Source organism: Lepisosteus platostomus, chromosome 19, assembly GCF_059453375.1.
Source record: "Lepisosteus platostomus isolate fLepPlt1 chromosome 19, fLepPlt1.hap1, whole genome shotgun sequence".
NCBI lineage: Eukaryota > Metazoa > Chordata > Actinopteri > Semionotiformes > Lepisosteidae > Lepisosteus > Lepisosteus platostomus.
Genome location: NC_142629.1, coordinates 935,181 through 949,179, shown reverse-complemented (window position 1 = coordinate 949,179; position 13,999 = coordinate 935,181). Strand labels below are relative to the sequence as shown.

Below are 13,999 nucleotides of genomic sequence, written 5' to 3'. Positions count from 1 at the left end.
AACCTTTCATTATTTTTTTAACTTTCAGACCTCAAAACAGACATGCTAATAAAGAACCTCAAGAGAATTTCGCTTTTATTTTTGATCATTGTTACGAGTCGAGATACTCTCTTGACATTTTGACAGTAAGCGGTGCACATGTTGTTTTGCAAAGCTGTGAGGAGCAGCTGCCATTGTAAGCTGTTGTGCATCCTACTGCAGAGGAAATATATAACTCGTAGATCTTTGTCTATATGACGCCCTTCAGATGCTGCCCAGAGCTGCTGGTGAGGTGGGCTTTGTGAAATGGGGGTAAATCGGGCTGAAAGCTGACATCTTTTTCTGCCAGTTCCATCATGGTGCTGCATTGTGGGTGACGTCGTGTCACGGTGCTTCACAGGCAGCCCTCGGCCTTCGGCCCTCACGCTGGTGATGTCACCCCTCAGCCGCTGCAGACAGCGGCCACTCGAGCAAAGAGGATGACGTTCGTTATCCTGCCCAGAAACGGGGAGAAACTGTTAATAGTTATGGAAGACCTGTGGTCAAGTAACGAGGGCACCAGATGGCTGGCTGGCACACGGCCATCTGTTGACACTGCTGCCTGCAACTAAACAGTAACCGTTTGGCTTTTTTCTGTCTTGCCAAGGATAATAAATGATATCACCGCCTGTAATTTTAGCTCTGTATAAACACTGATGTGCCTGCTGTCATAAGGCAGTTCTATAAGATGGTTAAGATAGACAATTAAACTGATTGTGGGCCAGTCCACCTTAATGTCGTAGTAGGGCTGCAGATAGATTTGAGAAGCAGTGACCTTTTTATCATCCAGGATGTACCTGAATTGATGTGTGTAACCTGTGACATTTAGTTTGATAGATAGCTTAGGCACAGTACTGATTATGTAGAATCAGTATTTCATTTTATTTATGTCCAATGTATGTGTGTAGGTTTATAAATTAAGTGTTTAGTCTTAATCATCATTAAGCTTGTATTGGTATGGCTTATTGGTGTTTTCTTGTTTTGAAAACATGTGAAGTTTGGATTTGAGTTTTTTTGTTTTTCTTTATTGAATTCCAGGACCCTGTCATTTTTGTTTTTTTTTTTTATATCTGCGTGGTGTATTTGTTTGGGGCTGTAATTGGATACACCTTAAGTGTGCCTGCATGCTGCAGTGGTGCAGTATTCTGCAGGTTCCCAGCTGCCTGCTGCAGGATTGTCGTCCTGGATGGCACAACCAGTCCACGCCGCCTTTTCATCCGGAGAGGCACGTTGGTGCGTCAGTGAGTGATTCCGAGGTGTGTCTGTGATTCCAGGGCCCTGGGCGTGACACTGTGGGAGCTGTTCGAGAACGCCACACAGCCTTACCCCCACCTGTCTGACAGAGAGGTGCTAATCCGTGTCATAAAAGAGCAGCAGACCAAGCCCTTCAAGCCTCAGCTGGAGCTGCCTTATTCTGACAGATGGTAAGGCCGCGTTACTAAGTGGAAAGGCGCACACCCGTGTGTGTCTTAAGACCCTGCTGGCTGCAAGGGTTGTTGTGTGTGCGCACAACTCATGCTCTGTTATTGGGTGCGGATGCAGATGTGAGTGTTAACAGCTGGCGCACGCCATCAGTGCAGATCTCCAGGTGATGGCTGCGGATGTGGGTGTGCAGCAGTCCCCATTCCTAATCACCGCACAGACACTGGCAGGCACAGCTCCACCACGCAGCCAGGTGACCGTGTGTGTGTCTGCCTATAATCCATCCTCCACGTCAAATCACTGCCCTCTGCCCTCAGCCTCCTCTGAATCACACATCCGAAGGTTGCCTGGTGACGAAAGAGGAAAATGTTTTTCCTGTGTTCGTACGCGCTGATGTACTAATATTTATTCTGGCCAAAAGTGTGTGTGTGTTGGTGGGGGGGTGATGAAAAAATCAAAGACAAATGCTGCAATAATTGTGTGAATGTGCCGTCATTAGCAGATGAAGCATTTTAGAGTATCGTTTTCTGTATCCTGTTTGAATTCTGTATCCTGAATTTTAATTCACTGCTCTGTTTTTTTTAAAAGAAATCTCTTTTCTTCACACATTCTGGGGGTGGGGGTGGGGGCACCACTGTCTAGGTGAAATTGGGTTCATGTTACAAGGCAGATTACCAAATTAGAGGCCAAAGGTCTTTTCTCGTTTGTGTTTTTTGCAAGTCTGCGCTTGTGACAACATTCTACATCCCAAAAAATAAATAGCTGTAGAGAATGTGTCTGCTTCTAGCATTAATTTTCTTTAATATGTAAATTCTGTCCTTAATCTATATATTTGAATATATACTTCATGAGAAAAATCCATCATTTGCTCTTATTGTCAGTAAGTGACAATATTGGAGGGAGTGATTCGTTAGTGCCCTATGATGCACTGGTGTCCCATCCAGTGTGTACCCCTGCCTTGCACCCACTGCATGCTGGGATAGGCTCCAGCTCCCCTGAATTGGGTGAAGCTGTTAGAAAATGGACGAATGGTTCATGGGCAATGCTTAAAATTAATGTTACTGGTTAGCCCATGTGCTCATCTCTCCCAACTTTCACTGGGGCGTGAAGCTGTGAGGCGGTGTAGTCCTCCCACTCTCAACTCTCTCCACAGGTATGAGGTGTTGCAGTTCTGCTGGCTTCCTCCTGACAAGAGGGCCACAACCGAGGAAGTGCACCGGCTTCTCACCTACCTCCGCATGCAGGGCCAGAAGGAGTCCGAGGACGACTTTGAGCAGCGGTGGAACGCACTCAAGCCCAACCCCTCCGCCCGCCCCACCACAGTCAGCCACTCGTCCTTCCCCATCCTGGAGCAGTTTGTGGATGACGGGCCGGGCCGCGAGCTGGACGAGGTTCTGACGGTGACGGAGACCAGCCGCGGCCTCAGCTTTGAGTACGTCTGGGAGGCGGCCAAGCACGACCACTACAATGACCGCGGCCCGTCCTGCGCCGACACCACCCTCAACTACCACAGCATGTTCTTCCCCGTGCCGCCCTACGAGAAGCCCGCGGCTCTCCAGACCGGAGCCCAGAGAGGCGCCGACGGCGGGGCTCAGGCCCCTTCGGCTGGGGTCCCCGGCGTCCTTCCCGTCTTTGATGCTCACAAAACGGCCACGGGGAGCGAATACTACATCCAGCTGGAGGAGCAGGGGGAGGGCAGCCTGGAGGTGGACGAGAACCAGGGTCCCCTGGGCTCACGAGAGGCCCCAGACCGAGAGCTGCCCCAGGACAGGCAGTCCCAGCAGTACGTGGTGCTCCGTGACATCCGCTTGGACGAGTCTAGCACGGACGTCGACTTCTTTCACCGCAGCATAGATTCCAAGGATTCGAATTTACCCGAGAGTCAGGCAGGGTCCTCCAGCGATCTGGAGAGCCCCTATCACACGAACATCTTCAGAGAGAGTGCTACCAAATTGGAGGACTCTGGGTCATGGAGCAGGAGTTTCCTGGAGCTGCCTGAGCTCAACGGGAACCGCTTCCAGAAAGGGGTGTCACTGGAAGCGGGTCCGGAATCTGACCTCAAGACCACAGAGAAGAGCTTTGGGAGTTCTTTTTTAGGAGACGACCAGGAAGCAGTTTATTTGGAGAGCACAAGGGAAAGCCCTGACTCAGTGCGATTACTGAATGTTGAGAAGCTGACGGACAACTTCTTGTTCCTCAAAGAGAACAACCTAATGAAGGATGGCGAGACTTCGTCAAGGGGCACCAAGGCTTTGAGTGTTGGTTTCTTAGACGCTGAGCTCAACGGCATTCCAGAACCAAACTTCAGTGAGGTTTCTGCGGATAGTTTAGATATCAAGTCTTCAGGCAAGGATGAAATAGCTGAGAAAGCTGACCTAAAAAGTCCCTCAACGTGTGAAGGGGATTCTGTACCCTCCAAGAAGGAACTGTTGCACTTTCTTAGCCCAGGTGTGAATGATCCTCTGCAGCCTTTAGGAAATAAAGAAACATTGTTGCCTTCAAGTTCACTGATTATAGGAGAAAGCTGTAGTGACCATCTACAGTGTAAAAGTAGCTCTTCCAATGAAGAATGTGTTGTACTTAATTCCTCCGAAACAGAGACTGAATTTAGTCTTGACTCTACCTCTAGGAGAGCTGAAGTCCCCACAAGTCCTTCCACTTACCACCAACCTACCCTGTTCCCTGAAAGTGCCACTAACAATATCTTGTGCAATGTTGCCAAAACCCATAGCCTGGAAGAAGATTTAGGAGCTCCAGAAGAAGACGAGCCTCTTGCGGTGATCGAAGATCCTGCAAATCATGGCAGTCTTTCAGGGCCCTCTGCATGTGACAGGAAAGCTGCTTTGGACATTGGCCTTGCCAATGAGGATTCTGTAAGCAACACAGTCAAAGACATTCAAGGTAATGAACAGCATGTACCCTACAGCCTACAGCCTATTAATGACTCTGAGCAGAAGGAAGCCCTGATCAACTTTGAGAGTAATGATATCTCCGATGACTTGTCATCACATACGACATCTGCTCATTGTCTGGACCAGATAAGCCAAGATAGCCTCCTTGAGGATAGTATGTCAACTACTATGCTAACCATCGAGCATTCGGCAGAAACGCCAGACTCTTTAGATTCACTGGATATGCATGGGATGGTAGGGCCAGCGGAAACGCTGAATACTACTGCTCCTCAGAAGCTCCAGCCTCCTTATAAAACCGCAGACAGTGGCTATGAAACGGAGAATCTGGAGTCTCCCGAGTGGAGTTCCCAGTCTGCTGTCAAAGATTCTTCCCCAGAGGAATACGTGCCAAGCATCTCCGAGGAACCGGCCCCTGTGCTCCTCCCGCCCCCGGAGATCATCATCTCGGAGGTGGAGACCATGCTGGGTGTGGAGGAAGAGGCCACAGCCACCCATCCGCAGGACGCCAGAGCTCCCGGTGTGGAATTGTTCTCCAGTGCCAACCAAAACTCTTACCGTGACTCGGCGTACTTCTCCGATAACGATTCGGAGCCGGATAAGAAGCTGGAAGAAGTCAGTGGCAGCAGCACCCATGAGGTCTGCGATTCCTCGGATGCCGATATTGCCGTCAGTGCCAGGTGCACGCCGGGTCTGGACACTGCTGCCGCAGAGGCAGGGGAGCTCGCGATGGCGTTGCTGGAGGGGCGGGCAGCTGAAGCAGCCGTGGACAGGCCTCAGGAAGATCGAGCAGAGGAGCCCAGGCCTGTGGACAGAGTCGGGCAGAACAGCCTGCCAGAGCTGGTGCTCACCACTGAAGAGGACTGGGACAGGGGAGTGCCAGTGTCCATTGACGGCAGCGAAGAACTGGAAGGGCCTGATCTCGAGGTTCTTTCTGGTCCAGAGTCCGCGGCAGGCGTCGATCCTGCCGGGTCCACAGACCCCCCCAGGGCTGCTGAGCCCCCTGATTTTGCAGAGGCCTCTTTCCCAGCATCACAGTTGCACTCTACAGGGGACACTATGTTGCATGAGAAGCTGTCACTGTCCCACCAGGGCGAGGGGCACAAGCTGAAGGAGCCCGACATCGAAGGGAAGTACCTGGGCAAGCTGGACAGCCTGACCATGGCAGGGGTGCTGGAGGACGGCATGGAGGCGGACGAGGAAGATGAGAACAGCGACGACTCGGACGACGACATGCGCGCGTACCACCTGCACAGCACCAGCTCCGACAGCGAGGAGGACGTCGTGCACCCTGTGCCCATCATCATCAGCAACAATGACGCCTCGGCCATGAACCTCAAGAGCCTGCTGAAGGGTTCCTCCCCCTGCGGGGCCCGGCCCCCGCCACCAGAGGGCGACTCTGAGCTCCGGCGGAAGGCTGTGTCCTTCTTTGATGATGTCACAGTTTACCTCTTTGACCAGGTACCAGGCTCTTTTCACTTTTGTTAATGACACTTATCGTTATTGCTGTTTGGTTGAAAGCTTTGTATGAGCTGACAGACGGGGATTACAACAAAAGACGCTCATGCTCAGTCTCCGGGAAATCGAGCCCAGCCATGAAGAATTTTAAAACAAAGGAAAATGGAATCGCCAGACCTAAACATGCGCAATGAGCATTTCTGTTTATTTTATCTGTGCTTAATACCACTGAAGTATCTGATCTAGTCTTAGTAACACCAGTGTGAAAAAAGGCCAATGCAGGGTGAAATTTATGATTTGTTTGAATCTGAATTTTAGATTAAGGAGTTAAATCATAAGGGTTATATTTTGAGCTGCAGATAAAGCTTAGGGTATCATCTCTCCAGGGTCTGGAGCTGTGTACTCCAGGAAGCAATAGACAGCGTCCTTCACGTTTCCTGCCCTGCTGTGTGATAAAACATGTATTATGGCCACATAGAGATGTGTGCTACAAACATATATTATTGCAACGTGAAGACCTGAATCTTTTTATTCTCTGTAGTATCTCGCAGCCATGCACACAAAGGCTCTTTTGTTGCACAAGGACTATTTTGGAATACTTGGTTATTACTGCTGTGAGTCAGAATAGAAGAGCTTATGTTTAGGATTCAATTTATTCTTCTGAAAGGAACAGGTACAAAAAACCTCGAAGCTTGATGCAGGTTCATAATCTCAACATTTCCTGGGCTGCAGAAAGGCAGAATAAAGCTGTCGCAGGATTTCAAGTACAGTTTTGTTTTCATGCTTCGAACGAAGGCAGAGAGGCGACAGGAGCACGACCTGAGCAGGGCTGATCAGACAGGTGTTGGAGATTGAAGGTTTGTCAAGCCTTGGCTTTTCCGAGTTCTGGCTGTTCCCGGGAAAAGGATCTGCAACGTGATGCCTTGGTCTGCTCGCCCGCTCAAACCTCGCGTCTCATTTCAGGAGACCCCCACCAAGGAGCTGGGGGACCCCTCCTCCTCCCGTCCCGACAGCCGAGTGTCCGAGTTCAGCAGCCCCGTGTCCTCCTCCAGCTACCTGAACAGGTTCACCAACTCGGAGAGCTCCACCGACGAAGAGGGTACACAGCAGCAACGCACTGTCTCCACATGGGAAATCCCCTTGGGATTCGGCTGGGCCTTCTGAAGGCCCGGGCCTTCTTAGGTTTTTAACTTAAGTTAAACCCAAAATATGCCAATTGCTTTTTGAGATCCAGCCTCTTTATGTTATAATAAAGCTGAGTTAAGTGCCTTCTAGGTGCCACCAATTCCACGGTTCACTTAAAGGGGCGCTGCAGGGACGATTTTATTTTTCAGGGTCAGAGAGAATTGGCGTTGATGAGTGCATTTCAAACAGCCGCGAAAGTGAAAAACACACGGTAAAGCGTACGACCTCCAATTCACATCGGAAAATAGAGCAGACTTCACTTCCAGGTGTGGCAGGGCCATGGTGCCTTCAGTATCTGTGATTCAGAACGAGGCAACAGAATTTCCGGTGGCGTGTTGCGGCCCTATTACACTGCAAACAAGCAGGCTTGGGAAGACATCTGTTGTAATCCCAAGAACAATATTGCTTCAAGGTTTCAAGACGGTTTTGCCAACAAATACTTCTTACCTGTTAACTCTGCCTGTAGGTCACGTTGGAACATTTTTGTGGTGAACCGTCTGCTGCACAACCTGCACTTGTACTGATGTCAGTCATTGCAGTGACTAGTGAGCAGGAAGGGCTGCTTCACGTCACAATTGTTGTGAGCTCTCACTCTCGCCTTTGGGGATACCAGATTTTTGATACGACATGGCGACTTGCAACACGAGTCACGATCTTATGCTTCATTTGGAGTTTGTAAAATTTTGCGATACACTCTTATTTTGTTACCGGGATTTAATAACCGGTGTGAGAAACCCAGACCTCAGTTCCCCTTTAAGAATTGGAGTGTTGTGTGCTGCGTCTGTGAGGCTCCCCGGCAGGACAGGTTTCTCATGCCCTCTTTGTACCTCGGCAGGCGGCGGCTTCGAGTGGGACGATGACTTCTCCTCCCCGGAGGCCTCCTTCATGTCCGGCGCGGCCGGCCGCCTGATCCTCGCCAAGACCTCTCCCGCGGCCTCGTCCCGCTACTTCTCCCCGCCGCCGCCCACCCGCGCAGCCGAGCCCAGCTGGGCGAGCCCCTCCGCCTACTCGCGCTTCTCCATCTCGCCCGCCAGCCTCGCCGGCTTCTCCCTCACGCACCTCACCGACTCGGACATCGAGCAAGGAGGCAAGCCCCTCGACCTCGCCGCCCGGGCCCGGGACCGGGACATCCGGGCCGTGTTGTCCCGTTCGGTTGTAATAGACACCAGAGACGCCCGCCTGCAGTGCGGTTTCTCAGGCCTTTGCCCTAAACTGCACTTTGCGTTTGTCCAGAGAGGAAGTACGTTCTGCTCTCATACACAAGAGGCAATGCCTTCGCCCTCCTGCCCTGGGGAGCTGTGTCTTGATGTCCCTCTCACACACACACACACACCCCCCAGCAGTAATCGTCATCAGCCCTACAGGAGGCGGTGTCTTGTAGTGTTTTCCCTGTCGCTGCCCGCTGGCTGGCGGTGGGGGTTGGTCTGGAGGGGCCGCAGGTTGACTCTGGCCGCCCGGCTGGCGAGCGGCGAGCTGCACCAGCCTGCGATCGGCCACAGCTCCTGCCGAGCAGCCGCGACGCGCCTGAGGGCCCAGCTCTGTTGCCATGAGGACACGGGAGGCTGTGCTTGTTTGAGTTTCATCTGCAGCCCTGGGCTCATGGAAAGAGTGACTTGTCCCTTTTCCCCTTTTTATGATTTTGCATGAGTCAGTGTTTAATGGCCTGTACGGCGGACTATAATGTTTTTTTTAAACAGCTGAGGCACATTGAAAAACATTCAGAGGACATCTGCTCCTTCTTGCCAGGCGCTGGCTGAGTGCCTGGATACACTGCAAAGAGACAGGAGAGAAATCTCATGGTTTGATGCAGGTCCATCATCTCAGAACAAAGGTTGTGGATAAAAATAAAGCTATTGTGAAGCAGGACTTTTTTTTTTTCCTTGGATCCGAAGTAGAGAGAAGACAAGAGTCCAGCCTGAGCAGTGATCAGGCTTTGTTAGAGATCCGTTGTGATACGGCTGGGCTTTAGGGTTCTGGCTGTCTGTACCCAGCAGTGCCACCCTCAGCGGAAGCTGTGTGATTATAAGATCAGATGGGACAGCACTTGCATTTGGAAGAAGCAGCTTCTTCTCTTTACATACCTCGCCATCACGCACACTCTGTTCCATCCAGATGTGCATTTAGATGAACAGATGTTAACAAGTAGAGCTCTAGGGATTTTATTTGCTTTGTTGGAGCTGGATCTTAAGTCTGTTTTCCACCATTGTTCTGGCCGGTCTCTGGTTTGATTGGTGGTGCCCTCAGCAGGTCTTGCAAGTGTCTCCTCATGGTTAACGTGATTGAAACCCTTTGTGGGAAAACCTGTGCCCACAAAGTTGCTTTGCTCTTCCCCCGTGAATAAGAGATTAATGAGCTGGAACAGAAAAGATATCACATACCGTAAAAATAAGGCTCCCCTTGTGATATTCCTGGGATACGATTATCAGATGGGTGAAAATGTATCATTGTGCTGTAGTCTTGAATTTTATTCTGTGGTGCAGAAGATAAGCAGATCTTTTGACTCGGCCCCAGAGTTTGTTTTAAATGCAGTAAGATACCTTGTGAGCTATCCTAGGCTAATCCGCTTTGATGTTAATACTCCACGTCCTGCCTGAGGAGCTTTTTTATTTCCAGTTCTGACGTCGCACAGATTCCAGCTGTGGACGTGGAAAGGGGGTGGTCTTTCTAACCCCGAGCAGCTGCAGAGCAGAACATGGGCTCCGGCTTTGCGTCTGTAATCGGAGCATGCTCCAAAGGCGCGGAAAACTCGACTCCCGCATCTTCTCGCTCGGGGCACGGATCGATGTCAGGGGAAGAATAACCCATGACTCCCACCAGTGCACGGGCACTTCAGGGGCAGAGTCATCCCGTCTGCGTGCGCGTGTACGGTGCAGTTAGTTTTTTCTCAAATCGTTCAACACCCTGGCCTCACGTTAGAGCTTCAGTGTGTTCTTTAACGTAGCTCGCAGCTCGCAGCCTTTGCCCCGTCGCGGGAGAGAAGTGGAATGAATATGCACGCCTCTGGCCACGCGCACCGTCTCTGCACTCGGCTAGCGCACCACCCAAACAGCAGGGTTAAGGCTGGTAGAGCACTGATGCAGCTCTTTCTGAAACGCACTAAACCAGTGGAGACCACCTCACTCTGCTCTGTGACTGGGGATTCCTGGTCACAGGTGAAGTAATGGTGAAGCCCAGCATCTCTGGGCTGTCAGTGCCTGAAAGTGCTTGGACATTCTTCTCTTTTAGCTCTGTATTAGCAGAATTCCAGGAACAAACAACAGGAAGCACAGAGCCTCCATTCTGCTAGACCATTAATTGTCTTTCTTCACAGAAAACTTTGTTTTTATAGGAGCAATTCAAAAGGCAGTGGGGTTAAAAATAGCAAATCTACAGTTTGTGCATCAGGGTCTGTTCAAGGTCTGCCTGAAGATAATCACACATTCCAGTGTGTGTGTGAGCTGGAGAGGACAGAATGTGGGTATAGGTGATACACTAGGTATAGAGTACACATGGCGCTCTCTTAGGAAAATGTCACTAAGAGAGTTTATCTGCAAGCAAAGCAAATAAAAAATGGGTCCCAGTTTGATATGTGAAATTCATTTGCACATTTCCACATTTACGGTGGCAGTCCAGCGCAGACTGATTAGATATGCAGGCAGCAGCAGGCGGAGAAGGGGTTTGTTTCCTGGCAGAGGGCTGCAGTGGAGGGTCCTGACACATCAAGGGCGTTCAGGAGTGGGGGGGTGAGGGGGGCAGGTCCAGGAACTCCAGGAACCTGTGCAGGTGTGCTGGAGAGGGACAGGTCAGGGCTGATGAGAGTGGTTTTGATGCATCTGTTTTTGTCCTTTGGAGGGATGTTTTTTTCTCCTTCTCCAGCTGCTGCTGCGTCCTGATGCGTGCGTCTCCTTGGTGCCGTTTCCAGAACAGCACAGATTGTTCCGTGCCACGCTAGTGCTGCCGTGTCAGAATTAGCTGATACTCTGTCCACTTCAATATTCATTGATAAGAGGCAGCATCAGGCCACGTGCTTCTGACTGCTTTTGTCATTTTCTTCTCTTTCCAGGAAGCAGCGAGGATGGGGAGAAGGACTAAGCGAGGTCTTGTTCCACCTGCTTTCACTGGCAGAGCTGCACTGGGCACGGGCACTGCTGCAGGGCAGCTGAGACCTCTGAGGGGGCTGCTGTTCAGCTCCGGCTGGGCAGCCCCCGTCTCAGGGGCAGCGGAAGGGGGTTGAAGTCAACACCGAGCAGCAGGCATGAGAAACGCCCAAACCCCACACCCCTCGCTCCCCGCATTTATTGAAGAACTGGACAGGCCAGGCGCAGGCCTGAGAGTTTTCACGGTGTGATAAAAAAAATGACAGTTTAAAGTATTATTTTCTTAAAGAAGCTGTACAGGCAAGAAGAAATCGTACTGTGTGCTGTTTGCTTTTAAGTCACTGCAGTTGCATTTCATTCTGGTTGTCTGAGTACGGGGCTGACTCGTTGTTTTATGCATTTTGTAATGCACTGGATTTCCCTGCAGGATCTTCAGCACTGCACAGAGGACCGTCAGGCATAGCTTTCCCCACTGTTGAGCAATAAGGGGAAGCACAGCCCCCTGCATGGGAGCCCTACACACTGCAGAAGGCAGCAGCTTTGTGTGGCGTCCAGAGAGATGAGTTTCAAGGCGATTTCTGTGCTGCTGACAAAAGAAGAAAGTCTTAGGTTTTGTGTGCTCGCTGCTGGTTTTGGAAACGGCTGGACATGTGGTTCTCTTCAAGTCAAGATCTGCTCATATTTTGGGTTTCGTTGTTTGTCGTGTTCTGGAGAAAGTGGCAATATGTCTCATTTCATGCACTGTCACAAACCCATGATAACCATAGCAACCCTGACGATAGCGATAACGATCTGGCGTTCGGGCCAGTGATTGGTGCACTGTGGTTGAGGGCACTGTTAGCTGTTGCAGACAGAATCTAATTTCTGTTCATGGGCTGGAGGTGCCTGTCAGGATCTGTGTGCACAGGGCCTAGGTGGCTGCTGTATACTGCTTCAGCAGCCAGGGTTTGTTTGTTTAAAACATAACTTATACTTCTTTACTCTGTCTCTCTTCACTACAAAGCAGATAAAGGCACATGCCTGCTCCAGTGCATGTAAATTAAAGATAGTCTGTGTCCTTAGACTATAAAACATTCCAAAACACTTTGCTGGAACTGCACTAAGAGCTGAATTTACAGATCGCCAGTTTAAACATGTGCAAAAGCAAAGGATCCACTTTGTTTCACCATTGTTGTATGTGCGAGGAGGTATTTGCTGTAAGGCTGGTAATCTTTGTTTCCTTTTTAATGAAGGAGTTGTATTAAAAGGAGGAAGGAAGCTAGCACTACGTTTTGTTTTCAGAATTTTTTGGTTTGCTTCAGAAAAGAACGCAAATCTTAGTTTGGATTTGTTTGTGTGTGTGGGGGGGGGCGAGTACAGCTGATAATAATTTTGATCTTCAGAGAGTGCAAAATCTTGATCATTTGTTTTAAAACAGAAAGCCACAGCTACCAATGTGTGTTCTGCTGTTCAAACATTAAAAAACCAAATGAACAGACAGGTGGGGCAGTTCGTGTTTGTTGTTATGCAGGCTGGCTGCTCTCCTTACTTGAGTTGTTTTAATTACTGTTTGCCGTCTGTTAAAAGAGCTGAAGTTTCTTGAGGAATACCAGAATGTAGTATAAATAAGCTTGGTATTACAAGAACAGAAGTGCAATGAAAAACCTTGTTTTTACTAGTTTATAGGAATAACCAGTCTCAGTGCAATGGTCTCTGTGTATGTCAGGCCGACATGCAGTAATTCATAGAGGAACATGAGCTATAACATGATACTCTCCCTGACCTCGTGCATTATTATTCCTACAGCGGAGATCTACAGAACTGTAGAGAAAAGGCTTGGTGTTTTTTTTTTAGTGAAACTGCATCATAAAGACTGTGATCCCCTTGCGTTTGCATGTAATGCACTACATTTCAGGTTTCATAGACGCATAAAAGGTTATGAGCTTGGGTTCAGGTGACCACTGGAAAATGGAAGAATAAGACTTTTCCTTTTTTAGATATTCTCTTTGTCAGTGGAACGGTTAGCCCGTAGACTGAATTTGCAAAACTCAGAATTTAAGAAGTCAGTCAGATTTTGACACTTCAATCTAGTTAAATTTGACAAAGTGCCAGATGTCTGTCTGATTCATTGCGTGTTTGGAGTGCAGCAGCTGAGAAATATAACCCTATTAGAAGCAAATCCAACTGGAACCCAGAAGCATTACTGAGACCCACGAAAATTGTGCTCTTTTCAGGCTTTGTATAAAGTAGTATACAATAATAAAAAAAATAAATTGATATAAAGAATTCAAAAAGTTCTTCCAGACTTAACTGGTTAAAGATGGAGATGTCTTAGTTTAAGACAATAGCTTTCAAGTGGTTAACAGGTGCAGGAATCCCAAAGATTATTTTATAAATGGTGAACGCTTTTCCAAATTTAAATACCAGTTGTTTCGGATATGTTGTTAGTAGGTGCCCTTTTTATTCAAGTACAGTAGTTACTGTATTTAAAAAGGTTAATATTTGTAATATCAGGAGCCTGTGCTACAGATAAACTTGAAATTTTATTTTAAAGAATTCTGATGTTTTATTCTACAAACATTTGCTTAATCTTGCACATTTGAGAAGTGTAACTTAATGTTGAATGGTACTGATGTATATAAATGTTATAATTTTGTCTGTAAATGGGGAATGATGTAACCAAGTCCTAGGTATGAGGTTTTCATTTTGTAATTTAATAGCTACATAAAGGCAGCATATCACGATTTTAAAAAAAAAGCTAAAATTTAATTAAACAAACAGAAAAGAAAACTTCAGGTCATCCTGTCCTTAAAAAGTGTACATTTTTAAAAATTGTAATATTTTTACTTCACGTTGATGATCATGCATAGTGTAATTCAATGAAATGTTTATAATGAAAAACACTATGTCTATTTAATATGGAGATTAAATGAAAATTGACTTGTAAATTGA

The 13,999-nt window shown here is 48.5% G+C and overlaps 1 protein-coding gene across 1 annotated transcript in view; it reads left to right on the top strand.

Annotated features, from left to right (window-relative positions):
* lmtk2 (lemur tail kinase 2) overlaps positions 1-13,999 on the top strand; it is a 47,389-nt gene extending 33,390 nt beyond the window's left edge. Inside the window, exons 10-14 of the mRNA XM_088612133.1 lie at positions 1,293-1,442; positions 2,594-5,810; positions 6,771-6,906; positions 7,828-8,079; positions 11,035-13,999. Of these exons, the coding sequence (XP_088468259.1) occupies positions 1,293-1,442; positions 2,594-5,810; positions 6,771-6,906; positions 7,828-8,079; positions 11,035-11,063 (3,784 nt within the window). The 3' untranslated portion in view covers positions 11,064-13,999. The remainder of the gene's footprint in view (positions 1-1,292; positions 1,443-2,593; positions 5,811-6,770; positions 6,907-7,827; positions 8,080-11,034) is intronic.